At 38.9% G+C, this 27,922-nt stretch overlaps 1 protein-coding gene across 1 annotated transcript in view; it reads right to left on the bottom strand.

The window, feature by feature from the left end:
* Positions 1-25,652, bottom strand: part of LOC114456784 (uncharacterized protein C14orf132) — a 67,723-nt gene extending 42,071 nt beyond the window's left edge. Inside the window, exon 1 of the mRNA XM_028438768.1 lies at positions 25,401-25,652. Within this exon, the coding sequence (XP_028294569.1) occupies positions 25,401-25,427 (27 nt within the window). The 5' untranslated portion in view covers positions 25,428-25,652. The remainder of the gene's footprint in view (positions 1-25,400) is intronic.
* Positions 25,653-27,922: the final 2,270 nt, after the last annotated feature.

The raw sequence follows: 27,922 nt of genomic DNA, 5'->3' as shown, positions 1-27,922 counted from the left end.
TATGTTACCTCTGACTGAGAATTTGATCTTTTCTAATTGTAACAGATTCATCACCTCCCTAAGTAGCGCTGGATGTGCTGGTGGGTTTTTCTGCTTCCAATTTAGTAATATCATCCTTCGGGCTAACAGCGTCACATAGCGTATCACATTGTATTGGTTCTTTGATAAAATTGTTGTTGTAGCTTTAACCCCAAATACAGCCAACACTGGGTCTGGCTCGAGTCGAATATTAAGAACGCTAGATAAAGTTTTAAAAACATTAACCCAGTAGTTACAAAGTCTCGGGCAGTTCCAGAACATATGTGCCAAGGAAGCTGGGGCCTGTCCACATCTGTCACACAGAGGATCGACTGTAGGGAACATCTTTGACAGTCGTAGCTTAGATAAGTGTAGTCTGTGTAGAATTTTGAACTGTATCAGTCCATGTCTGGCACATACAGAAGAAGAGTGGACAAATTCTTGTGCTCTTTTCCATTGATTCTCTGTGATTTCCACTCCCAGATCCTCCATCCAAGCCTCTCTTAGGTGGTCTAGTGTTGTTGTGCAGTCCATTTGTGTTAAATTATCGTGAATCTTAGAGATCGCCTTTTTAGTCTGTGGTTCAGGCAATAACAGTGAGTCCATTGGAGAAACCAAAGGTTTGTTTGGGAAGGATGGAAATGTCTTTTTAATAAAATTTCGGATTTGTAAATACCTAAAGTGGTCTGTGTTGGGGATATTAAATTTCTCTTTTATTTGCTGGAATGAGGCAAAAATGTTGTCGATATATAAGTCATTGATTGTCCGAAGACCCTGTAAATACCATTTGTGAAACGACTTATCGGAAAGTGAGGGGGGGAATGAATGATTATTTATTATTGGCATTAGTGGCGAACATTTCTGCCAGCCAAAGTGCTTCCGGATTTGGGACCAAATTTTTATAGAGTGTGAAATAATTGGGTTTTTCATCTTTATTTTTGGCGTTGGCAGAGTAGAAAAAAGTACTGCTGCTAAAGAGGAAGGGGAGTCATTTAGATTTTCCATCTTAGCCCATTCAGCCCCCTCTGTGTGGAACCAAAAAGACATAGAGCGAATGTTACCAGACCAGTAATAGAGGCGAAAGCAAGGCAATCCCATACCCCCAAATGTTTTAGGTCTCTGTAGAAATGTTTTTTTAATTCTTGGAGGTTTCTTATTCCAGATAAATTTAGATATGGCTGCATCTAATTTGTCAAAAACAAAAATTTTTTGACAAAACACTGGCAGATTTTAAGCGTAAAAGTGTTTTCATGTTTGTTAATTTGCTTTGACCTTTTGTTAAAGTGTTGCAGTAATTTGTAAATGTGTTGAATATCCTTTTAACACTGACTGAAACTGCCCAGATTCTGTGAATGTTAAAACCCCATGCAGGTTGGCATCAGCATTTATGAATGGTTACGGCATGTGATTTTTTTCCCTGTGGGAGGAGGGGGTGGATGGGTGGGTGTTATAAATTTGTCACGCGTGTGCCATGTTGGCCTACTTACCGCACAGTGTTTTCACATGCTGGTAACACTTCATCCGTGCTTTCTCTATCAACATGCCCTCAGCCTTGAATTAAGATGTTTTTTACAGTATGTTTTTGTGTATATGTTTGCCTGATTGAGACATGAGGAAAAAATATTGTTAGCTCAGGCATAATGTAAGGAAGCACATACGAACAACAGCTAAATCATGTGTGAGTTATTCCATTATACAGGAAAACTCTTAAATCATTGGAGTGCCACGGTTTGTGCGCGCGCACACACAAATATTGTTGGAGATGACTTTCCACCAGTCACTGCTATAAATAGATTGATTGTCTTTCACTCTCTGGGATGGATATATATCACATGAAGAAAAGAGGTTGTTGTCATGACACAATCTTATTTGTACATGAGGTATAGGAGACTCTCATACAGTGACACTAAGGTGAGATATTAATCAATTACAGCATGTATCCCTGTATGTGATGAATAATGAAGCATTTTTTTCCTGACATATGAGAGGTGAAAGTTAATCTGGCACAGCAGCAGTTCTAAAATGAGGATACGCAATCTGTCTGGTGGTTGGGGGGGGGGGGACATCAACCACACCAGTTTAAAGATGGTGCTCTCTAAGTTTAAAGAATTTCTGAGAGAAAGTCTCCATGTCCCGCCCTCAACAGCTCTACTTCCTCCCCTGCCTCTGCCAATCTACCAGAAGCTACGCCTCTACCTTAGTGCACGCGCATTGCGAAACATAACAAAGTCGCATAACTACAAAAACTCCACCTTATTTGTTAGAGTGTCATAACTTTTTAAAAGCAGCAAGCCCCTCCACCTTTGAAAAGCAGCTCCGAGATAACTTTTGTTGCGGTTACGAAGACGTTTATCCACAAGCTCTGTACCTCGACTTCTCTTTTATTTTTTAGTAGAAGCTTTATCGTGGAATGGGTAACTGGAGTTTCGGAGCACTCCTCCATGACGCTATGGTGCTCAGAGTGATATACCTGTTTGAGACGCGCGGACTCGGTTCCGTGCACAGTTTATGCAACACGCGCATTCACTTTAATTGACAGTCCTCACTCCAGGAAGTCAAAGCCATTGGCTGGGCGCACTCGGCGATTGTTTCCATTTGTATAGGGGTCTATAGGACAAAGGAGGGACTTATATACATTAATGTATATGAATGACCACCTGCAGTAGACTATAGTAAAAGACTAGTTAGGTATTTTTTCGCATTTCACAAGAATCATACATAAACAGATATCAGCTTTAAGAACACTTTTAATGAACACCAAACTTGTTGCTTTTCCTCTCCTTCAGATAATATAAAATACATAAAACAGACCCATCAATCACAGTGCTGTAAATTAGCACATCAAAATTAACATTGTTCATCACAAAATAAAGTACTGTAATAACATCAAGTAATTACTTCTAGTAGTAGTAGTAGTAGCCCTGCCCACATCTAAAAAAACGTCACAATGGCAATAACTCCAGAAAATACAATTGCGCACAGTCATTTTCAAACTCCATCAAGGTATTAATACCCTGAAGCCACACACCGAATTTGGTTATCGTATCTTAAACGGTTTCTAAGAAAAGCTGCCCCTTTGAAAATACCTCTAACAGAGTCCAAAAAACGAAACAAGGGCAATTACTCTGGAAAAAAATATTGCACGCTTCTCATTTTCGAACTCCATCAAGGTATTCATACCCTGAAGCCACACACCAATTTTGGTTATCGTATCTTAAACGGTTTCTGAGAAAAGCTGTCCACTTGAACTCGGACGGAATTCGGACGCACGGACGGACACGGGTTGGGCGGAGCTCAAACCAATATCCCCCTTCATACTTTGTGGCGTGGGATAATAAGGATCAGAAGAAAAAAGGCCCAATTAAAATATTTTTATTTTAAACGTAATCTTTAACATTTAAAAAGACGTCAACAAAACTACGTAAATAAACTAAAAAACCTCAATTCAAAAAATAAACTGTTCAATGTACAAATATAGACATCAAATAATTGCTTAATCAAACAAAATGTGTAACACATTTAATAAATAATCAGTGCACACCTGAGGTAGAACTAACATCTCTGACATGAAACAAATTATCACAACTGTTACATTACTGTGACAGGACCAGCTTTGTCTGTAAACACGTAAAATATAATTTAATTAAATTATTTCACACTCAATGTGACATGTTAGCTTAAATTGTATCCTTCCATAAGGGTATTAACAGCTAGCTGTTTATATTTTACTTGGTCTCTCCAGTGGACTGGTTAACATTAGCTTTTAGCCCAATCTGATGCGTCGGTGGGTTAGCTTAGCATGCTTTAATGGAGTTTCCGTCGAACATCTCTCTCTGTCAACGTGTTTGCGTGAACTTTGGGTCGATCTGGCGGAGGATCTTGGACTGGTTCACTTTGTTGGATGTCTGGTCTTTAACCAAGCACCGATACATCTGTGGTGAAACATGAAACTGCTAATAAATGTACACAGCTAATTTAAAGGTGCGGTACGCGAATCTCAGATCCCTCTCTCCCCCTCCCTCACCGCTGCTTTCTTGCCCTGCCTCCAAACTTTCCAAAGTCCCTCCCTCACAGGAGTTAACAAGCTAACGTTAGCCAGACAGCAACATCACAGTAATATAACTTGCTCTGTTAAAAAGCATATTACTGCAGCACTTATCTCTCTCTATGTGCACACACCTCAGCAACAGCAACAACACAGTGTCACTTACAGCAGCCCAAACGGAGTACTTCAATCTCCACTCAACTCTCTACTGAACAGAATGAAGGTCCCTATATACAGGTGTACCACTATTTAGCCTGTACCAAGCATGGGGTGACATTTAATTTGCATATTAAAAGTACCACATAAATATTTACACAAACAATTCCTAACAGACATTATCACAAACAATAACCCTGTATTAATATAATTAATCATATTTACATCCCCTAAATGATTATACTACATATTTACATTGAGTTACAAACATCAAGCTCCCCTGTTCCTAGTCTCTGCTTGGTCTCTCCGACCTGGAACTATAAAAAGGTGTCCAAAGCGGGGGAATTCCTTTACCTGAACACCTTAGGAAAGAGGAAGAGAGCATGCACAGGTAAGCTTTGTTGAAGATCACATTTCAATCACATGCAAAATACCACAACATATTTAATTGTTTTATCTTTCATGTCACTGCTAAATTATTTAACAAATAAACTGAAGTGTATTTTCTGTGGTTATCACTAGATGAATCCTGTGGCCCGAACCATGTGCATCACCACCTTTCTTCCTGATTACATGACAAATAAATTAAACCAATACAACAAAATGTGTTTTCTTAGTTTAATTAAGTGCTGCAGTTTGTCACAGTATTACAATTTACCTTTTTTAAATTACAACAGTTCATAAGTGTAACAGTCCATAAGTGTAACATCACCTCGTCGTTACAGACAGCTTTAGCAAATGTGACAAAAAGTCATTTTTATTCGAGTTGCAGACTGCACCTTTAAAGCAGTTCAAGCCGTTTATCTGCCTACATCCCCCAGAATGCCTTGTGGTTCTGGGTCGTGGGTTGTTTCCGGGTTTTTTTCTAACTGAGTTCAGTGAAATTATCAAACATTCTATCGCATATATTTTCTATTGATATCGATTACTTCTCTATCGCAATATATATCGTAATTGTTTTATCGCCCAGGCTTGCTGTACGTCTAATGATGTGAAACAGTGGTTCCTTCACATTTCGTTCCAATTGTCTGTTTTACGCCTGAAGCCTTTCTGTCGGGTCATGATTACCTTTGTGTTTTTATAGGTTGTTTAGATGCGTCAGCATGCGTGAGCCTTCTCCCGTGCTTAGTGCAACAGAAACTAAAGATTAAAGCCATTTATCCATTGTAGTCTGAGGTTTGCAAGATTTGTATTTTGTCGGATGCAGATTGATAGAGTGCACATGTTCCTTAAAGATTAAAGAGAAAAGAAAAAATGACTGGGATATTTCACTCATCTTCGAAATGAATTGATGAAGGTTTTTATGCACGCCTAAGGATACACGCACCCCGGCTTGCGAATCACTAATGTAGAATATTAAACAGCAAGGAACAAACAACAGGGCTGACACAATACGGTTGTAATTCATGCAATGAAGGGAATATAGGGTGGGCTGGTTGTAAAGAGTCCATTTTGTCATCTCAATTATAAAATCAATTCATCAGGAATAAAGTGATAAAGTGACGCTCACTAATGGAGTTCAAATCCAAAGGGTATCTATCACATGATGAGGTTCTGTATGTTGAGCTGTGACTGAGACTGTCACGGGAAGCCTAAATGTTGCCATGGATACTAATCTGAAGACAGAATCTCCCCCCCGGGGCAACAGTATTTCTCGAGCAATGAAGGTACATTACGTGCTATTATAGAACTGCAGCTCCACTGGAGAGTGAAACAAAGGGGTGAGTGAGAGTTGGAGGAAAGCCTGCGCGTGCATGTGGTGTCACCTGCTTTCCTTTAACAATACTAGGGTCGCATTCAAAGCAACACACGTGGGAAATAGGAATGAACGATTTTTGGAAAATAATCTGCAAATTTATTTTTTTTCCTCAATATTGCGATTTAATTTGCAATTTTTTTTTCAAGCACTTCTTGTCATGAATTTTTCAATGAACACAAGCAATAAATCAATCTGTTTCATAATAAAAAATTTCAGATTTATTTCAACTTTAAATAAATATAAAATCTAAATTTTAAAGCACAGATTACAACAAAGCAAAGAAATCTGTGGCTTTACCTCTTCAAGATATCTAACTTCACATTTCATGAAACATGTAAACATGTGGACGGCACTTATTAAACACTCTCTGAACTTAACAGAACAGTCTATAAATAAAATAAACAGATATAAAAACATAAATAAAGCTTACTAATATCCAGTCAGTAACACACATACTAAAGTGCAGTAAAAGTAAGGAGAACTAATATCTGCTTTAACCAATTTAACTCCCAACAAACTTCAAATCAACTCTTACTAAAAAAAAAAAAATACAAAAGCATCTTTTATGATATCGCGATAATATCACAAATGCAATTAATCCTTTAGCTTTACTGGGAAAGATATCAGATCAATTATATGTTTGAATATTTCAAAAGAACAATAATTTAAATTTTCAAGCACCAAGTAGCTCGTACTACTTTAAGACTAAGACTGTATGGTTGTGGAATGCTCAACAAAATGATTCGAGGGTTTGTAAAAATATTTGTCAAATTAAAAAAAAAAATTATTGGGCAAAAAAAAATCTGCCAATATGCTTTAGAAAGTCGACTCGAGGTGTGATTTGTACATTTTGATTTGTCATTTTTAAGTTATTAGAGAAAGTTAGTGAAAATTATGTGAACTGATGGGGGCAGATTGGTGAGGTCATCAATTATATATTTATTAAGTTAAGGGGCATAAATATAACAATTTTATTATTCTTACTGATGCTTTTCCAATCATGGAAATGTTTCATTTGGACTGTGAAATTATTTGATGTAATAATCTATGTTGGTTTGCATTTTCATGAAAGGAACAAATAAATAAATGAATAAAATTACAATTCAATTCTAATTACAGTGACCAATCAAATTTACAATGCGTTTTTGTCCTCAGAAAGACAATTACAATTACGTTCTCAATTACTAAAGTTCAATTACAATTAATCACAATTACTGTGCCTGAAATAAATAACCTAAATAAAAAAGGAAGCATCTATTGATACGTTTCCGTATCAATAGACCCAGAGACCATGGGTACGTTTTGGGGACCTGTTCTACAGGTTCGAATCCCAGTTTTGTCAGATATAATTTTTCATTTTAACATTTTTAACACAGCAAATTCCACCTTTAAAAATACATATACAAAAATGAATAAACATTTTAGGGTATTTCCTATGGGTTAGGCTTAGGGCTCGAATAAAAGGGTTAGCGGATTAGCTAAAAATAAATATGAGCTAAAATAAAACTGATGGAACTTTAAGTCACGTGGTGCATCTATCACGTGACCTAAACTGGCCAATGAGGGGCGCTGCGTCAGCATAGACGTTTCTTTAATCGCATCTCAACATGTCACCCCCCGGAGGGTGTATCATCTTTTACACCCTCCGGCCTATTACACCACATACACATAAATCCACAGAGGCTGGAGGGGGAGCACCGCTCCCCTCCATCCCCCTTCTTTTAATTACACCCCATACATTCACCAAACACACACATTCACACAGGGGATCGGGAAGTGCCTCTCCATTGGGGAATGGAGAGGCACCATAAGAGGGTGGTGGGTTGGTACACATATTTGGGCCTCTCCGGTGGGGGCCTGGCCCCTCTGTTGGTGGCTGGGCCACTGCATAGAGCAAAAGCACATCAAGATGGTGCGGTCGGGCGTGGCGGTGGGTCTCGGGGGGGCTTTGCCGGGGTCTCTCCTTGCGGGGTCTTTCCGGGCTGTGTCGGCCGGGTGGGGCGCGGGGGTGCCTCTCCCCCTTGGGTGTGGCTTGGTGCTTGCTTTGTCTCCTGGTGGCCTTGGGGGCGGGCCCCGCGGTGTGCGGGCCCGGGGCGGCCTGCCTCGCCGGTTTGGGGGGTGGGTGTGCTGGGGGGGTGCTGGTGTCCTCGCCGGGGTTGGGGCGGGGTTGCTTGGCGCCTCGGGGTGATGCTGTTTACTGGGGGGCGGCGCTAGCTGTTCCGGTGGTGGAGGTTGCTGTCGGCCGCCTGGTGGGTCTATCCTGCCGTTTGCGGACTGGTGGGTGGGTCCGGGGCATCTTTGGCTGGGGGCTGCTGTCCCGCACTTGATGTGTGCCGTTGGGGTGCCTCCGTCCCCGCGGTGGGGATCGCCGGTTGCTCGCGGGCCGGCGGGGGGCGCTGCTCCGTGGCTGGCGCTGTCCGGGGGGCGGCGGGCCCTGGGCTGCTGGCCGTGGGCTGTCCGGGGCTGTGCGGTCCTGCTGGGCCGTGGCCGGGTCCCGGGCGGGGGTGGGGGATGCGTCCCGGGGGGCTTGGCCCGGGGGCTTGCCCTTGGGGGGTCCTGGTCCCGGGGGGTGCTCCTGGGGCCCGGGGTGCTTGGCCTGCTGGCCGGGCCGGTCCTGGCGGGGGTCTTTCGGGGCGGGTGGCGCGTGCCGCGCCCTTGCGTACCTACTGGTGCGGCCCCTGCTTGGGCAGTGCCCCGTGAGGTAGGGTGTCGGGGGCCGGAATAGGGGGCCACATCCCGGCGGGGCGGTCTGGCTTGGCCCTTGGAGGGGGCCCTGGCTTTAAAAAAAAAAAAAAGAACTGAAGCTCGTGGCGCGGGCGGCATCAGTGAAGGGTGATCTGGGGCGCCGTGGGGGGCTAGGTTGGGGTGCCTGGGGGCCGGCGGGGAGACTCCCAGCGGCCCCCTGGTGCCTTATGCGGCTTGGGGTGTGGTCGTCCTCCCTGGGCGGGCTGCTCCTGGTGCTGCATCCGTTCCGGGTCCTTCTGGCCTGGGGTCGGGCCCCTGCTGGCTCTGGGCTCGCCGGCGGGTGCCCACTGGCTGCCTGTTCGGCGCGATTCTGGTCGTCTGCTGGGTGTGGGCTTCGGCTCCTCCGCTGGGGCCTCGGGCAGGGAGTTCTCTGGGCCCTCCCCTCGGGGGGTTAGGCGCGGGGGTGGGGTGGGGGGGTGGGGGGGGTCGATGGGGTGGGGGGTCTGGGGGTTGGGGGTGGGATCGGTGGCGTGGTGCGCTGGGTCCTTGGCTCCTTGGGGCTTTCTCGGGTGTGTATGGGGGGGCGATGGCTGCCTCTCGGCTTGGGATCTTGGGGGCGTTCGGGGGACTGCTTGGCCGTGGGGTGGTCGCCGGGGGCCCTTAGGCTGCCTGCTCTTGCTGCTGGCCTGACTGCTTCTTCGGGCTCTTGGGTTTTGCAGTGGCGGTACTTGGAAATACATTTGTCATGGATGCACTGGCCTTGGGCTGTGGGATAACACTCATACTGGGCTCAACCTTAGACACGTTGTTCCCAAATACCTGTTTTATGGAATTTCCACTCACCTCTTCCTCTGTTCACAGCCACCACCATTATTCCTAAACCACACACTGGTCACCAAACTGGCTTGACAACACAACAATAAACACAATATACACAACCACAATTTCACATCGCATCACTTAAAACTATTCCTCACCCATTCCATATCCTATCTTGTATCCCTCTTCCCTGCTAACTTCCCCACCCCCCTCCAACCCCTCACCTTGGTGTAACACTGCCCTCTCTTTTTTACATCCTCCCTTTAATAAAGTATTTCTTACCCTTCCCTAGGGAGGGCTGGTGACGGTCACAATTATGCAATGAAATAAATAAATTTATTTAATTGCAATAATAAAATATGCATTGCTGTCAAAAGATTGCACTTCTTGTAGTGTTAACCTTCGAAAGCATGTGCAGACAAGGTAAAAAAAAAAAAAAAAAAAAAAAAAAAAAAAAAAAAAAAAGCATAGACGTTTCCCTATCAATAGCCAGGGCCAATAAAAAAAGCTGTAAAGTACACTCAAAACAAATATCTAATCATATATACCTAATACTGATGGGGGACTGATACCTAATCAATGAAAATATAAGTTTCAATATTTTTGGTGTGGGCATCGTTTTGTGTCAGTATACACAAGCTTGATATGAAACATATTTTAATAATTGTTAACTACATATGTGTAGAACTGTACATAGAACTGTAACATGGTTCCCCAGTTTAGTGTTAAATTATAATTTTTATAGAATTTTCATGCCAATTACAATTACAAATTCAATTATGTAAACTCAATTACAATTTAACAATGATTACAACAGCAACATATTTTCAAAATCACATTTACAATTAGAGTCACGCCATAATTGTAATTAATGATCAATTATGCAATTACAATTATAATTAACAGTTGACAAAATGTGAGCTCAAAACCAAAAAAAAAACCTTCATCTCATATATTGTTCAACATGCTAATGATTCCAAATATGCAATTACAGCAGCTGTGGTGATGTTTTAAACACTCATAATTCATCCTATAGGCTTCAGTGTGCAACCAGCGTGCACCATTCACCATTTTACAACCGCCCATTGTTTAACTCCTCATTATTCCCGTCTAATTCTAAAAAATGTGTAATTTATTTCTCCTTTAACAGCAGGGGAGTTCATTCTAGATGAGCAACAATCTAAGTGTAATAACACCAGTTCACAACTGTATTTTGTTCCGAGACACATCAATACAAGCAAGAGAAATTATCTTGCGAAGACGGAGAATAGATTATTTATGTAAGACTCCATAATTCATTTCTGCTGAAACTCAGATGCACCAGCTACTGTATATGGGAAGCATCATGCAGTTAGTGGGTTGGGTTTATCAGGACAGGATGTTATTACTTCATATTTTACTGTCACAGTCCATCAAGCTGCTCTTTTCTCTCTCTCTCTCCCCAGGACTTCTTCTTTCATTACACGGTCGCACCTTTCCAGGTGCAAAACAGCTGCGAGATACTTAGCGTCTGTCGTGCAAACATGGCGTAGAATGAGACTGCCCAGAGACATTGGGAAATTAGAAGTGCCGCGCCGTGCATTCCCATCAATCACAAAGGATTCCTACCATCTCGTGTCAAGTTACTCACAGTTCACCAGGCACTAGCATGCTCAGATACATCCTGTTTAACCTGTTAATAATCTATTTGCAGCAGGAAAGCGCACAAGATGACATATTATTAAAGTTGATACCCCCGAAAAAATGTTTATCAGATAAAATAATAGTTTAGGCCTCATATTTCAATTAATCTAACATCATTTTTTGACATTTTTGCACATGGCATGGCATCAAGCCTATTACTGTCCTCCTTTACTGACCGGGGAGAAAAAAAACTAGAAATAACATTAAGAATGAATTGCGTTTGCATTTGTTTACTGGACTCCACATCCCACAATGCAATGTGTGGAAATATCAACAAATGGATTGTAGAGAACCGTATTTTGTTGGGTGGGGCTTAGCCTGGAGGCAAACTGTCATAAATATATATATATAAACACTGGATGACTTATCCGCGCTGTTAGACAATAGGGAGCAACGTAGCAATGTGGCATCGCTCATTACATCGATGTCAATGGTGCATGTGCTAGTTAAATAATCCTAACTTGCTCAATTTGCAAACAATTTTAAACGGCAAGCGGCAATTTCAACATGTACAAGCATCCTGTCATACCTATACGTATAATAAGGTTTGTAATAAGGTCAACCGTTTGTAAATCCGTCAATATTTAATTGAGTTAAGGGTATTTTTGTTTAAGCTGATCACTCACTTTCCAACAGCTCCATAGAGCGCGTCAGAATTGTCTGAGGTAAGATGGCCGTCATTGAGCTACGCTGGCGCTTGCATCATCTAGTATTTATATACAGTGTATCCATGCTTTAGCCAGCAGCTTTTCCTGCTTTTAGCTCCAGCCACGTCACTCATGACGTGGGCCATTAGGGGGTCTATATCAACAAACGTTCAAGCAGCAATTTTGAATTTTTTTGAGTAAATGACGTTCAATTTATTGACCTATAAGGCATACACCATTGTTGTTTTTGTAATACAAATTATTGGTACAGCAGCTTTAAGTATAGTATCCAATACTTAAAGTAAACTATTCTAGACTCACCGATTAATAAGAGTTTTGAAAACAAAAAGATGTTTTTGGAGGAAGGTAAAAGAAAAATCCACCATCTTATTCCTTGGGCTGCTAGTTCATTTTCATGTGTGCAACTTCCTCCACAATAGAAGGTAGTGCTGATAACTTCCATTTATTAATCTCCTCCAAATTTTGATTGAACAGCCAGATCTAGTTATTGTCGAGCAGCCGCAAGCTGATAAAATTAAATCAAGCACGTGCCTGAATTTCTCAAAAAACATGACTGATAAAATTAACAAAATGAAAAATAGCCATGCTGAGATGAAACAGAAGTGGATGTAAAGATTAAAGTGTTTGATGACTTTGCTCATTTAGTATTAAAACAAATTCAATTTGTTTACTTTGGTAATAGTTTCACTAGAATATATGATTGATTTGTAAATGCAAATGCAAAAATAAATTAAAAAAAAATAGGGGTCCACCGATTTTTTACACCTTTAATGTTCCACTCTTATTTTACTGTAAAACATTGGAAAATACCTGTGAAACAATACAAACTTGTTGTTTTAACCGCACACAAGCGATATCTGAAATATAAATGAAAACATTAGAGCATTACTGTCCAAAATACTTAAGTATATCAGTGCCTTAAATCTTTCATTTTTCATAATTTTAATATATAAATAAAAATTGCACAATACACTGCAGACCTGTGTTGAGCTTTTTGCCAAAAATAAAGTGCACGGCAGTATTTTGGTTTTATACATTAAGAAATTGACAAGGTTTGAGGTAGATGATCGGCCAATCGATCAGTGCATCCTTACAAAAAAATACATTATGCGATTAAACATTACACTACATTAAATATATCGATTGTCAACACGAATTGATCATTTTACATTGGTCTCTTCCTAGTTTGTGTGTTGTACATATAATAAAAGCAGATTATCTTCCCCTGGTCAACTGCTTTCATCATCATTTCTAGTTAAATCCATGATCTTCTCTTTATCCAACAATCGAGTCAATTTGATGAAAATGAAAGGAAATGTGATTACATAATCATTAGAGATCAAATATATACTTATAAAAAACCACACTAGCAATGAAATACCTGAAACCACCAGATGGATTGGTATGTATTTTGTAGTGTGTGATCGTGGAGACTTGTGGGAGGGGATTAGTATTCAGCCAGCTTGTTACAAGCCTGTTTGACACCAGCTTTCAGGAGTGATCGGAGCCAAAAATAGATCTTTTCAATTTCCTGTTAGTCGATGTTTCCCACTGAGTGCCATGGAGACGCTTTTTGCTTCGACAAACGGCTGCTGCTCATTTGACCCATTCTGACGGTGTCTCCCCACTATCGACTTTCTAACGTTTGCTTGGTTTGACTATTGGCAGAAAAAGCCATTCAATCAAAAAACGGAGCACATTGTGTGTTTTCAAAGTGTCCTCCAGTGTCGTCTCTTGTGTATTCTCTGCTCTTGTGAATCCATCAAGGGAAAGAAAACTACAGAGATACCACTGATGTGAAGAGATTGACCTCTCCTTCAACCCAGCAGTGAAAATCATCTATTAATGGAGATATGTTAGTGTTAGGCTGGGTAAAAGCTGGAAGGTCTGTTGTGTGGTTGCATCATTAGTAACTTCTGTGTGTTGCTTTGCTGGGTGCTTTTATGGGTACTATCAGTCATTTTACTACTTAAGCAAGTTTGAAAAGAAGTAAAGTCATTTGTTACATTTCTGCATCCAACAGTTACTGAGTAAATTACTATTTTCTGTTTTAAAATGATCAACGGATATTGTGAAACTACAAAAAATGAAATTACTAGCCAACAATCAAACCATCACAACATAGCCGCCCAATCAGATTAAACGTAATGCACCACACCAAAACACCATTGAATGGAGGTTATTTAATCAGTTTCAGAGTTCAAAAATGTAATTATACTTAGAGCATGAGAATTTTTGGGGATTTTGAATTGAATTTATTGGTGTTATTTTATTTAAAAAAAATTAAAAAAAATATCGATTTTGGCAAAACATTTATTTTATACAGATGCCATTGTGGAAGAATAAATTAAATTCCTTGAAGCGTCCTTGGATCGCTGTTTCAACACGTGTCGAAAGTGCGTATTTCAAACCAGTTTTTAAATTATGTTGATAGGCCAAATGAAAATGTAAATATGAGGGAAAAAGTACGTGTGTTTTTCCAGGACATTTTATTGCGCGTTCAGTGCACGCTCCGCGCATGAAAACCGGTGAGGAGCGCTTCAAAACGAGGCGAGAGTGCTGTGGAGCAAAAAAAACCACAACGCTGGAACGTGACAGTATAGCTTCTTCATATTGGTTGAGAAGAAGAAGAAGATCATCGTCCAATCAAAATTTCACATATAATGGCCATTTTGTTGCCAGGCGAAAGGTAAACTAAGAGAGACGCACAAACAGAGACGGAGAAAGAGAGTTGAGAGATTTGAGATAATAGCGATTATTACTGTGATTTGACAGTTTAGTTAGTGTGTAGTGAGTGAGTATAGTGTCTAGTATATTTGTTTTTTGTTTTCTAACAACACAGCACAAATAATTTGTCTTTCCCTGTATTTGTGATTCATACTTTTTTGTAAATAGTTGTACAAAATCGCCTGAGACATTGCTTCCATTTCACTGTAAATAGCGATATATAACTATGCTGTTTGATTCATCTGCATATAAGTTTTTGAAATATATAGTTCAGATTTTCTATACAAGCAAAAAAAATGATTCGTTAAAAAATTTTGTGACTTTTATTGTAAAAAAAATCTAACTTTTTCCCACTCGAATTTGAGTTTTAATAGTGGTTTTTGATCTACATGTGTTAATACAGTATGCCATATTAAAGAAAACACTTCAGAGCCACATTTGTGAGGTTCTCCAGAAAAAATGATACCAAACATGGACAGGTTTATGGATTTCCTTATATGAAATATAAAGGTAAAATCAAACGCAGAGGAAAAAACAGCAAAAACGCCTTAGATTGTTAAGTTTATACATCAGATAATTTATGCAAGGGAACCATGGCAAGATTTATTACCAACAACAAATTGGTGGGTGAAAAGTGACTAGTAACTTTTACTTTGAGTACTACTTCATTGAGCTACTTTTTCCATATACTTGAGTATTTTATGTATGACTTACTTGTACTTGAGTACTATTTCAATCAAGTAACAGTACTTCTACTTGAGTAGGATATATCAGTACTCTTTACACCGCCGGTAAATACACTCTAAACTCAAAGCCAAACACAAACAACCCTTATGCATAATTTAAGTTTAGTTAATGGCATTAAATGCACAGTTATAAAGAGTTATAATGACATTATAGACTTCAATAGCTTTCCTTGGGTAAACAATTTAACAAAAGCCTGGCATGTGCTTTGAACGTCTGATAAATTGCTTCCATCACTGCAGGGCTTAGGGAGTAGATAAACTTCTGACCCGTTCCTTGTTTTCACTCTTTCAAGACCAGACCATTCATATTAATAATCAGGTTCCGGAAAAGAAACAGTAACCACAACAAAAGGGAAGATGAACACTGAGATGTAAGGCTGCTGTGCCATAATTACACTCTTTATATAAGCTTCCGCCAAAGATATTCATTAAAGTCGAGCCGTGAAAAATGCAGAGCAATAAGAGGATATAATTGAATTTTTAGGCCTTATGGTGGCTGTTTTTCACCAACTGTCTGTAATGGGAAAATAATCTTATTTGTGAACTATTGAACTTTGCATTTCTATATCCGGCTTTATGTCAGGATTTGCAGTGCGCAGACAAATCTTCTTGCCTATCCAGCCAGTCTAACTAAAACATCAAGTCATCTTAAAGCGACTTTGGTGCACATGGTTATTCACAACACAAATTTATACAAATCGACGGATCCATCCATCCACCGATCCACATTCATCCCCAAGATTTGCTAAATCTTATGAATTCGTATGAGTCTGACGTGTTCTTGCTGCCCTCTGTGCCTCATCTGTCAAACAAAGCAGGTGTGAGACAGAAAAAATGTCCAAAATGATCCAAGTGTCTGTCTAAAGAACACCAATTAGTAATGCACTGGCTCATTACGCCTCAACATCTGCCAATTAAGCTTTCTGTTAGTCGGGGCCTTCACAAAGCACCTAGATATACACAGATAATTACACGACCACCTGTCTAATCCCATGTAGGTCCCTTTGTTGCTGATGCAATGTCTGGTATGAAACTCTTTTGCACGGTTCAGCAATAACTTTTTCAGCAACTTCAGTTGTTCCAATGTTAGATTGAGTTGGACGGAAACTCATCACTGCTCTTCCTGATGCTAATGACTGATTATCCCCAAAAAGAGCTAAAGTTATGATTATCACCTGAACCAATTGTCAAGACATGGCCCTAGCTCGATTCCCTTCATTCGATTTACTGTTTTTATATTCCAAAAGCTGCCTTCACAGCCTATCTTTGACAAGAAATAATAAAAAAAAATAATAGGAATGAGCGAGTACAGCATTACCTGTATCTGTACTCTGAGTGGGTGGGGCCTAACCCAGAAGTGGGCAGGATTTAACCCAGAAGTCTTGAAATGGGCGAGGCTTTAACCGAAATGCTATTTTAAGCATGCAATTGATATGAGTTGATCAGAAATTGTTATATTTATTTCTGATTAGAAAACTATTGACAGGACAGCATCAGCATTGAGCTTCAGATCAATGGTTTTGATCACGATAGCAAACTAACTATTTACAGAACAAGTTTTGCAACAATGAATACAACACATGCGGTCGCAGTTATGAAGTAAAATGTAATGAACAAGAGCTTTCATACTCAACATAATTTTTTTTTTTTTTTATGATCAGTGTGTGTGGCTTAATTAATTTGTATTATTTATACCACTACCTTATTTGTTTATTGAAATACAGCAAGAAAGTGTCAGACAATCAGTGAAGTTAAAAAATAAATAAATAAATTAATTAATTAATTAAAAAAAACTAAAAAAACTGATTAGAGCCAGCTGGCGGTTAAAAAAAGAAAAAAAATAATAAATCACCGTCAGGCTGAGACACAACGCGCTTGACCAAGCACCACGTCTGAACGAACCCACGTTTTTCAGAACTCTACTGGTTAAAGTACAAACCAAAGCAAAAACAAACCTGAAGCTGAAGAAACCCTAAACTTTAACGGAAAAGACCCGCAAACCTGAGTGACTGAGGGAGAGACAGAACTGTCAGTGAGAGATCTATCCAATGAGGACTTTCATTCAATCCGAGCAACTTGTGTTACTCGTATAATACTCGGACTTGGCAAAAGTCTTGTTTCAGCCGAATATCCGGATCAACTCTAATGAATAATAAATTGTTCAATAATAACTGTTGTATATCAAAGAAAAGGCTCTCAAAGGGTTTGGTTCTTGGTTTCAAACTGGGTTGCCAAACTGTACATCCCTTAAAAAATTAAATGATCCCGTATTTGAACACAAAATGTCTTATTGAACTGATAAGGTGGTACACACTTTGTCCCGTATTTCTCTGAAAATTAAAAATGGACTATTGAAAATCAGTGGGATTATGAGATTATGTGATTTATAAATCAATGGAAACCTCCAGGTTTGACACCAAACGTGTTACCACATCCCCATCAAAATGTGCCCTATCAGAAAGAATCCAACAGCTACTGGTAGCTAAGATGTTGCACCCTACAGCCAATATGGTATCATTACGGTCATTTAACTCACACATGAGAAGGACACCTTTGAATCAGCCACTTTGTGTGGCAAGCAGCAGCAGAGTGAGGGATGGAAAATTATATAAAAAAAAAAGAAAAGGTTTTTATTCAAAAAAACATAATCAATTTTGAGATCTTATAGAGGAGAGCGAGAGAGGTTCTCAACTTTAGGGTCAATGCCCAAAATTGGGTCTGTGACCCATTTTCAGCAGGCAAAATGCAATAAAAACCTAAAAAAAACTTTTGCTTTTATTCTAACTTTTTTCTCATACTTCTGACAGAAGAAGCTCAGTTTTAAAGACAAAAAATAAGAAAGTGTATTTTAAATACTTCTCTACTAAAATGAGTGTATAGGCTGTTATAACAGTGAAACTATTATTTTCTGTGTCCCAGCTGTGATAAAAACTCTTCATTTTCATTTATTGATTTTCAATTTGAAAATCACTGTATTATGAAGTATATCTCAGTAAATGTAGTATTTTTACCATATGCTGAGGTCAGCATATCACAATTATAAACAAAAATTGCCCAAATACAGATTTTTTCTTCATTCTTTGCTCTTTTATGTTCTTTATTTTTATTTTGGAGAGTTGGAAACCATACATGTTCAGAAGGTGGACACAAATGTAATCTTTCTGTCAAACATATAGATCTTAGTAAAGATGCTGTCGTAATAGAGGTATTATCCATTCATATTTGTGGTAATGTTGTTCTGGCTGGTCGGTGTGGACAGTTTCATCAGGTTAGTCTGAAAGTGCCTAAAGTTTCACTCTGAAGTGGAAAAGCATTTAACCGAAAAAAATAAAGGACAAATTGCCTCATTGCACTCAGCTTAGTATTCAGAGACTTTACTAAGATTGTCACCCATTAATCCATGTTTTGCAATGCTTGAGGATGGCCCCCACATTTAGTCTAATGAAGTACGCCTCTTTTCAATTCAAACCAGTGAGGCATCGCTGCCAAATGCAAATTACTCACCGAGCATAAAAGTGAACGCATTGTTCTCTTAAATGTGTTTCTGTGATATCGTACAAAAGAGGACAGAGTTGTGAAATATGCAGGAAAACAATGGTCTAACACTGGGGTCACCAACACGGTGCCCGCGGGTACCAGGCAGCCTGTATGGACCATGTGAGGGACCCTCAGGAGCTCTAGTCACCAATAAACTTCATCTAAATTATAATTAACTTTCCAGGATTCAAACTCACAAAGATAAATACATATGACAAATGTAGTATAATACTGTTCAATAAATGTTTATTTTCACTGATACATTGCGACAAATGTTTTTAAGGTGTTGCAGATCTGGTGTATGGTCAGTAGTATGCTATATATAATAATATGATATATATGAAAAAATAAATTTTAAACGCAAGGTGTATTTTCTGTCAAATTTAATGAAAATGCAACAATTGCATACATTAGGAGAAATAAAGTGTTGAAACCTCACATTTCACCTACTAATTGGTGTTCTTTAGACAGACACTTGGATCATTTTGGACATTTTTTCTGTCCTACACCTTTAACATTGACTGGTTTCATTTATTCAGACGACTGTTTTTCAGGAAATTTACTTTAATCTCTTGACATGTTTAGACTGTCAACTGCCAGTCTTCTTCAGAGGCGTCTGCTAATCGCTTTGATGTGAAAAGCAGTAGTCTGAATACATGAAACCTTAACACGTTATTCAAAAAGAATACAAAATGAACTTGCTGGAATTATTATGCGGTAGTCAAAGTCTTCAGCGGACGCCTCTAGAGAAGACTGGCAGTTGACAGTCGAAAAAATGTCAAGAGATCAAAGTAAATTTCCTGAAAATCAGTTGTCTGAATGAATTAAACCTTAACATTATTCAAAAAGAAGACAAAAAGAACTTGCTGGAATTATTTCCTACCTTTTTAAGTTACTGCTAGCCTATCTTACTCTTTATTAAATGTGAAACCGTAAAAATGTAGTATTTAGGAAGTTATTTTCTAACTGGTAGCCCTTTGGACTATGCAGTACCTATGAAGTAGCTCATAGTGTCAGAAAGGTTGGTGATCTCTAACGCATAAGCACATCATTCATGAATAGGGCTGGGATAAACAATTGTTTTTTTTAAACAATTAATCTAGCGATCATTTTTTTCGATGCATTGATTAATCTAACAATTAATTTTCCAAGTTTGATTCGATTTGATTTGATTATCTCCCCATTAATTGACTAAAAGTAATTTATACATGTTTATTTACATATCTAAAATAAAAAAAAAAAAACATGAATTCCTTAATATTACATTATATGTTTATTGCTATTCAACTCAAAATTCCAAAATAAAGTTCAAGTAAGAATATAAAAGCACAAAATAATGCAGTCAGTCAGAGGTAGCATTCAATAAAAAATAAAAAGGCAGTGGGAGCCAGAAGCCTGTCATGGTGTATTTCCTCAACCACCAGAATTTAAGATTTATGTTGAAAACACATAGGCCTAGTTAACTGAAAAAAGTGCATCTTTCTTCATTCTTCATTCACATGAAAATAACAACAACTTAAAGTAATACACTCTGCCACTCACATTTTTCTTGAACTCAAAATTCCAAACGCTAATACAGAAAGTGCTTTTCCAGCAAAAAATAAACTTTCCCTTTTACCTTAAGAATTGTGTGTGTGCGTGCGTGTGTGCTGTTGCTGTCACGGCGGGTGTTTTTTCCTCCTTGTCCCATCAACACGCTGTCGTCCGGTCACACCAGGGATAAAGGACGAGGGTTACGGGGAACAGCTACCTTCGATGAACGAGTGCGTGCCTTCACTGACTTGCTCTTTTGAAACTTGGAGGAGCCACTCGCGTTAATTATTCTCCGGCGACGCCATGTTTGTTTTGGACGGAACAAAACAATTGGCGCTAGTCATGAACTTTTGTTAATTTGCTAGTTTCTTTCACTCTACTGCCATTGTGGCTGATGATGTCTTAGAAACAGGATTTCGTTTCATTTGAGGGACGGTTTTTTAAAAAGGCTCCCTGTTTGGGACGGAACATTTATGGCAGCATCTGTCATCTTTTGGAAACGAAAAAAAACGGCAGTGGTGACTCCAATGACTCGGACGTGCAGTCAGCAGGTCTATGTTGACGTAGATGAGCGGAAAATGCGGCCGTTGCAAACTCAATGTTCATAGCAACCAGAGTAAATTCCGAGTCATCGTTACATTTCGACAACGAGCACTGAAATCATTTTCACTTTAGATAAAATAGCCATTACTCTGCATCCTGAACGGGGGGCAGAGGAAAGACAGATGGCCTGGAAAAGGTGAACTGTTGGAGCAGTGAGATATTACTGTGGGAAATAACGGCCATGAAGAATAAAAGAAAAACCAGAACCTAGTTCAAACCAACAAAACCTTTACAAGGAAGGATTCATTTCCCTATTAAAGATCCCTTTCTATTTGTCTAACAGGGTCATCGACGGTGAGATAAAAAAACAAGTCTAATCCCAGCTCACCACATGAAAACACTAGAAAACAGTCCTTCTGAACCAAAATAAAAGAGCCTTTCTGGCCTCTTTGCAAAAATGTCATTCTATATTTGTCAGTAAAAATGCTAAATAATGCTCTAAATCTCCACCCTCTGCCTACAGTTGTGTGCCCGTCTTGCAAAGAAGGATTTGGATCCAGCCAAAAACTATTACAAGATATACATCAGCAGTTATATCAGATGAATAATTTTTTTAAAGGCAAAGCAAGCAAATTTTTTTTTTCTTCCCACAAGCAGTTACATCCAACATCCTAGAAATCAGCCAAAGCAGTGGTCACACTCTCGGTGAGAATTGGAGCGTTCTCTTCCCATGTCAATGTGGGTTTTTTCATGGTACTTAGATTTCCTAGCACTCAATGGAGCATTGGAGTTAGTTTAATAGGTGTGTATAAGTGCTTAACATTGTACGTCGCAGTGTGTTCCGCGTAGGAATGGACTGGTGAGGATTTAGACGGCGTGTCCTGCCTTTTGCTCACATATGTTGGATAAATCTCCAGTGTAGGAGCGGAGCATGAAGCTGATGATCTTTTATTGGATAAAATCATAGTGTAGATCAATAAATCAAACATCATTTATTCCAAAAAGAAAGAGAAAAGTTTGTAATTGCCGCGTAAAAGTTTGTTTTAATCTCCACCTTAAACACTTACAGATACATAGAAGTGTCAAAAAAAGTCACCGTCATCCTTGTCTGATTAAAAAAAAAAAAAAAATCACAGTAAGAATGAAGTAAAGACACTTCTATGCATCCGTTTATGGCAGGGTTTCTCAAACTTCAGTTCAGGACCCTATTTGGGGTCGCGAGACACTGTGCTGGGGTTACCAGATGCCTTCAAGAAACTAAAATAAATGTTTGAGCAATTTAAGGCAATTTTTGCTCATTTTTCTGCAACTACACCAAACTTGTGTACACCTGTGCCATTTCTTCTGTTTTTTGGGTTTGACAGCAGCACTGGAGGCTTGCATCATCAACACTATAGCTAAAAAAAAACAAGGAAATAACAGAATAATGCAGAAGGTATTGCTGGTAAAGTTAATGTGTGAGTGTGTGTGTGTGTGTGTGTGTGTGTGTGTGTGTGTGTGTGTGTGTGTGCGCACTCTTACGTGTGTCATTATTATGACCAGCATGGATGCAGTTCCCCTGTGACCTACAGCCACATGTTCTGACAACAGTCCCAGGTCAAAGGTGCTGCTACACACAGGACAGCATCCAAGGACAACATGTGATTCTGCTTTCAAGAAACTACGAATATTTTCTGAACACTTTGAGCTTATTTTTTTCGTACTACACAAAACTTACCATATTTTCACCTAATTTCATCACTTTTTCTTGCCATATTGTTGCTCCTTTTAATCCATTTTTGCTACATTACTCCCATTTCTGGCACTTCTCAATCAAATTTCAATGCATCTCCTGCACATTTTTTCCACTTTAAGGACATTTTGGACACTGTCATGTCCGTTATTTGACAGTTTAAACTAATTTGCGCAACTTTTAAGACAATATTGACACTTCCAACCCTTTTTAGCACTTTTTCTGTCTGTTTTTGGGCACTGTTTTTAACCAATTTCTGTGGTTTTTAAAATCCCATTTCACCACCTTTTCCACCATTTTTGGGCACTTTTAACCCATTTTATTTTTGATTAAAACTAGGGTTTACATCTTTAAGGGCACAAATAATGATAAACCTCCTGGATAACAGTGGATATTATTCAGATAAATAAATAAATATGATTATCATAGAGTCATAGAACAATGGGTCATAATTTTGCTGACTTTATAGATGGACCCCTAAAAGCTCTCCCCTTTATTCCCCATTATAGATGACCCTGTCTCCACATGACTGTTCTTCAATGTTCATGTCTGTTCAACCATCTTCAGGTAAAGTGGGGGTTCCCGCTCTCTGGAATCTCTATTTTTTGGGTCGGGGGCTAAAACGGTTGAGAACCACTAGTTTACGGGATTCCACATCCCACAATGCGCGAAAATGTCAACAGATGGCGTGTTTACGAAAACAAACTTTCGAGCATCAATGTTGACCCTTTCCCTTTTTTTGGAGTAAATGATGTTTGATTCATTGATAATGATAATGACGCCGATACTGATTTTTTTCCATCAGCCCAAGCCGATGACCGGACTGCCGATTTTCTTGAGCCGATATTTGGAGCCGATACTACTGCTGCTCATCATAAAAATTACACAATGACGTTAACAAATGGAACGAGTCTCAATTTTTTAAAAATGAACATTTATTGAAATTGTCGAAGGTGAGGTAGCACGACAACGAGTAAAAAATATATAACAAATATTAAAAACAGGTGATGTAGAAGAAAAAAAGTATTTCTGCTCTCTGTAAATAATGCAGATCGTTGAACGGAGCAGCCCGCATCGGCCGATACACGTAGAAAATGCAAAACTTGGCCAATATATCGGCCGGACGATGTATCGGCCTATCACTAATAGGGATCTTCCGATACAACTTTTTCACTTCCAATAAAATACCGTTATTGCAGCCTTGAGTATTGACCAATATCGATCCGATACGATATCAACAAGTCATACATACTTTCATTACTTATTTTGCAGTGTGGAATGTCAGAAAAGGCTTGATCAAGTGATGTCACTCAAACAGAGAACAATACTCAACAACAGCAGGGATGAGAAAAACTGACCCATTTATTATTAACCAATTGGTTGCATACATTTTAACCTTCAACATAATATATACAGTATTCTACAATTGAATACATATAATATATATCGGAGATTTTAGATGCAGTCCAATGAAATCCAATATTCGTTTTCTGGCTGATATCGGACCGATATCCGAAATCAGTATTGGATCGTGACACCCCTAATCACTAAAGTGAATAAAGACTGCACTGCACATTAAATGCTCGTCAAGTGTATTAGACATGATGTTTGTCTCCAGTATTGTACATTTGTAACTAAATGTAATGCCTTTATATATAAAACCAACAATGTGTGGAGCCACTTTTCTCATAGCTGACCAGTGATTGTTTACTCATGGTTTCAGTAAGCAATACTCAACACATTAAAAGAAAGTCATGTCTCCAATTTTATCAGTATTTTTGCTGTGTTGCACGCTCCCAATAGCTGCTACTGCATTTCCCATTCAAGCAACTGTTATCGAACAAAGCCATAATCTTAGATAGCTCCATGCCCCAATGCTTTTCCATTTAGAGGCCCTTGATTTGAAAAGATTTGGGGGTATTTGGCTTCGTCGGGAGAACAAAACAGCCCTCGGCGTGGGGGGGAAAAAAGAAAAGAAAAGAAAAACCAATGCTATAATCCTGTTTAAATATAAATTACACAGAGAATGGCATCATAACAAGAGAAGAATCCATCGACAGTCTGATAAGAGGGATAATAGACCATGAGCTGCAAGTGAAAACAAACTGCGTGGCTCTCACACGTCATGTTCCCTGATGAGTCAAAAAAAAATCAGCAGAGCTTTACATATAACAAATATACACATGTGACAAAACGTGATTTGATCTAAAGAAAATGCAGCATATTAGTATACAGTATATACATTATAGTACATTGTTATTGTAAGAAGGAACATTTCTGTTATAATTATTTTTATATATGTGTACATGCACAGAGGCTTTGCCAACTAAATTCAAGTTCCACTGCATGCTGTTTTTTTTCTTATTGGGCGTAACATTAACAGTAATATATATATATATATATATATATATATATATATATATATATATATATATATATAGATGAAATAAACAATGCTTGATTTGCTGCTCTGGCTTTAATTTGATCACAAATTATTAAAAAATTCTGCATATCAAACGTTGAAAGAAAGATATAATTTGAGAAAATGGCAAAACTAAATGGAAAATGTGAAATTAGAATTAGAATTACAAGATGATTACAAAAAAGTAAGAATAGAAATTGTCATTTAATTTGATCTGAGTGTAAAAACAAAAAGAAAAAAAAAACATGTTGAACTAATTGAAAGCCTATTATTAAAAAGTTGTGCTGAGCGTGGGATGTGCGTGTGGTTTGGAGACAAAGGTCTCACCTGAGCGGCCATGAATGACAGATCCATGCTGTTGCTCCGTTCAAGCCAAGGCACTGGATGAAAGAAGCAGACGCGCACTGAGCTGTCCCCGATTATTCCCCGTTATGGAGCATCTGTCTTCTGTTGGGGTTTCATCCACGACGACGCGCTAAAGTTGGCGGACTTTACGTGAGGATCATGACGGAGAGGAGAAAAAGTGTGGAGTAAAGAGAGCTGGAGCTGGAGCTGGAGCTGGAGCTGCTGTGATGGAGGCTGCACGAGGCGGACTGTCACACACACACACTGGGGGAGGCGCGAGCCCTCCCTCTATCAACCCCTCCACCTCCTCCCTCATTCTCATATCAAAGTATTCACTCCTTCATTGTCTCATTTTCACCAAACCTCAACAATGAGAAATTCAATTTCACCCTAAAGCGCGGGAGGGGTTGATAAACAACCAATAGACCCTATTGTGCATTATACATAGATTATTCCCTATATTCCCCTCACGATACGACTTTAATCGATGGGGCGTCGGTTCAGAGACAGTCCGTAACAGTGGTTCCTAAACATGGGGTACGTGTACCCCTAGGGGTACAGGAGCACATTGCAGGGGGTACCTGGAAAGATTTAACAATGAAAGCGTCTGTACAGTTGCAGTACGGACAACCCTCGGTGCTGTTGGTACGGTTGTACGTTAGGGTTAGGTTATAACTTTATATCACAACAATTTTTAGGGTTAGGGCGAGGGTTAAAGTTAGGGTTATAACCCTATATTGCAAAATTTTTTAGGGTTCAGGCTAGGGTTAGGTTTAGGGTTTAGGTTAGGGTTAGTCACATGTTCTAAACTGGCCAATGAGGGGCGCCGAGTATGAATAGAATGTTGCTATATTGATATGGCAACTGTACGGATAGCCACTGCCAACAAAAAAAGCCTTTAAATAACTAAATTTTGTCCTTTGACTTTATTTATTATGCCTTTAGCCAATTTCACCTCATTATTAAATTATATTAATTAATATTGTTATAAACATATTGTTAATAGGGCCCTATGAAAAAAAAGGTTTTATTTTTTTCCAAATTCCGTTTTTTCCAGTTTGATTTTTTAAATTCCGTTTTTTTTAGAAATATTTATCTTTTTTTTTTTTAAAGAAAACATTAGTTTTTAACTAGTGTGAGGAAACAAAATAAATATTAATAAATTTAAAAAAAACTCAATTAAACAAAAATGTATGTCAAAAATAAAGTAAGGTACAATTAAAAGGTATAGATATACCGTAAATTGCAGTGACATGGATTATTCTGACTGCTCCTTTTCACCGGTATTTATTTATGTCATATAAAGATGTATGAGAACAGCACTGATGTCACCCAATTTCTCTCAGGGATGAATAGTTTACTGAATCTGAGCAGGTTTATTGATTCACTTTTGATCAACTTAGTTAACCTAATTTAAATGATCTTATCTTCTTCTAAACGGTTGTACTTGAGGTAGCTTGCTGACTGTGAATGTGTACCTACGAGGCACGGCCAAAAAGGCTGAAATAAAAAAAACTAAAGGACAACACGGATTGAGTTATTCTTAGTTAGCCAGGCACAACAGTTCGAACACTGAGCAGGGGAAGATGATTTAAAGCTGATCACGTTTTCACGCTCACCGCTGCGCTACACGAAAAACGCTGGGAGCTTTACAGGCACAGTAAGTTAAACGGGCACTGGTGGCTCTGTAGTTAGGAGTCAGTGATGATTTGCGTTGCTTTTTCGTGGGTGTTTTGGTGGTTTAGGATGAGTTAAACGCAGCCAGGACAGGAGGGGGAGAGCGGTGCTACTAATAAGCGCCCGCCAGAAACATTTCCCCATAAAAAAAAACATTCTTTGCCCCACGGTGACGGCGTTTCATGCCGATTTTGTCCATTTCCACGTTTAGCCGTTTTTATTGGTCAATTCTGTCTGTTAACGCGGATTTTATAGGGCGCCAAATATAATTAATTAAAAAAAAAATTGCATTCAAAGAAAAAATAATTTCCACTTTAATTTCCACTCATTGTTTGTAAATTAATGTTTAGGAAACCAATGTTCCCGAGACATTTAGGGTGTAGGAGCGCCCGCTGTTCCACAAATGAAAAAGCATATGAAATTATGGAGACGGCACAGGATATGAAGAGGGGGTGCATATGATTTGAAGTGGGTACACGGGACAAAAAGCTTTGGAACCACTGGTCCATAATTAATTTGTCTTTTTTTTCTTTCTTTTTTTTTTCCTTGTTAAAAATGCAAGTTATCTTACCTCACCAGACTTGCATTGGTCATGAAAAATAATAATCTATATGATGAGTTCTCAACTGGTCTCACCCTGGGACCCACATTTTGCCATGGTCATTAAATCGCGACCCACTTTTTTAAAGAATTTTTTCGAATTCAACCAACCAAATTTAGTTTTTCAAAAATAGCTGTTGAACACACACATATAATCTTTTTTAAAACATAAATCTATATATTTTCCTGTGCAACATGCATTTCACATGTCTGCAACCCACCAGTAC

The sequence above is a fragment of the Gouania willdenowi genome, chromosome 22, assembly GCF_900634775.1.
Source record: "Gouania willdenowi chromosome 22, fGouWil2.1, whole genome shotgun sequence".
NCBI lineage: Eukaryota > Metazoa > Chordata > Actinopteri > Blenniiformes > Gobiesocidae > Gouania > Gouania willdenowi.
Note: the sequence above shows the minus strand (reverse complement) of the source record. Positions and strands in the feature narration are given on the sequence as shown.